At 38.8% G+C, this 1393-nt stretch overlaps 1 protein-coding gene across 1 annotated transcript; it reads left to right on the forward strand.

Moving 5' to 3' along the window:
* Positions 1-397: 397 nt before the first annotated feature.
* LOC125810558 (mitogen-activated protein kinase kinase kinase 18-like) lies at positions 398-1393 on the forward strand. Its single transcript, XM_049490033.1, has one exon. The coding sequence runs from the start codon at positions 398-400 to the stop codon at positions 1391-1393; it is 996 nt and encodes a 331-aa protein (XP_049345990.1).

A 1393-nucleotide genomic window follows, 5' to 3' on the forward strand; every position in this document is an offset into this window, starting at 1 on the left:
GACATTCACCATATTTTATATATATTACTATATATGAAATATTGTACGAAATATTTTGATCAAAATTTATTTTTCATACATACACATATTGAATATTAGATATTCGTAACAAAATTACTGACTTTACCACTACACCTTCGGTTTACTGATGCTGCCTCATGGCCATAACCATTTAGCCACGTTGTAAATCCCGTTAAATCAATTTTCAAACTCTATGGAGTAAAGGAAAAAAAAAAGTGGCCACCTAAGCTCTACTCAACTAATTTGGAATTTGTAGAAATTACACCTTATTATATATATACATAATATATTCCTCCATTGTAGCTCCAAAACAAACCAAAAACAGAGCATTTTCTAATATTCTTACACTTCCTACCAATCTTCTTCTTATTCATAAATGGATTGGACGAGAGGGCATATAATAGGCCACGGCTCCACTGCTGCCGTCTCGGCCGCCAAATCACGATTCTCAGGTGAAGTTTTTGCTGTTAAGTCAGTGGAGCTATCCAAGTCACAGTTATTGCAAAAGGAGCAGAAAACTTTGTCCGAATTGAGCTCCCCTTATATAGTTAGCTACAAGGGGTATGATGTTACAAAAGAGAAGGACAAACTCATGTTTAATCTTATGATGGAGTATATGCCGGACGGTACACTTATCGATGAAAATCGGAAACAGGGTGGTCGGATTAACGAGCCGTTGATTGGGTATTATACGAAGCAAATTGTTCAAGGACTAGAGTACGTACATTCAAGGGGCATAGCACACTGTGACATAAAGGGGCAAAACATTTTGTTGGGTAAAACGGGTGCCAAAATTGCCGATTTTGGTTGTGCCATGTGGATTGATCCGGCAGACAGGGGCGGTGATGCTAAATCAATGGGAGGAACGCCGATGTTCATGGCACCGGAGGTGGCGCGTGGGGAAAAACATGGGTGTTCAGCTGATATTTGGGGATTGGGATGTACAATTATTGAAATGGCCACTGGTGGATCGCCATGGACTAATGTGACAAACGCAGCTTCATTACTTTACAAAATTGCATTTTCTGGGCAATCCCCTGAAATTCCTAAATTCCTCTCTTTACAAGCAAGGGATTTCTTAAGCAAATGCTTGATAAGAGATGCAAAAGAAAGATGGACAGCTAAACAACTCCTCAAACATCCATTTCTTGAGTCGAATTCTACGGCAATTCAAGATTTTGTTACAAGCTCGCCAACAAGCATTCTTGATCAAGACATATGGAATTCAGTAGATGAATCAGAAACAACGATATTACAAACAGTTAGCTCTGCTGTGCAAAGGGTAAGAGAATTGGGTTCGAATTCAAGAGAATTGAATTGGAGATGGAATGATGATCACAGATGGATAACAGTTAGAAGGAGCAATGAATAA

The sequence above is a fragment of the Solanum verrucosum genome, unplaced genomic scaffold, assembly GCF_900185275.1.
Source record: "Solanum verrucosum unplaced genomic scaffold, falcon-dt-bn FXZP01000118.1, whole genome shotgun sequence".
NCBI lineage: Eukaryota > Viridiplantae > Streptophyta > Magnoliopsida > Solanales > Solanaceae > Solanum > Solanum verrucosum.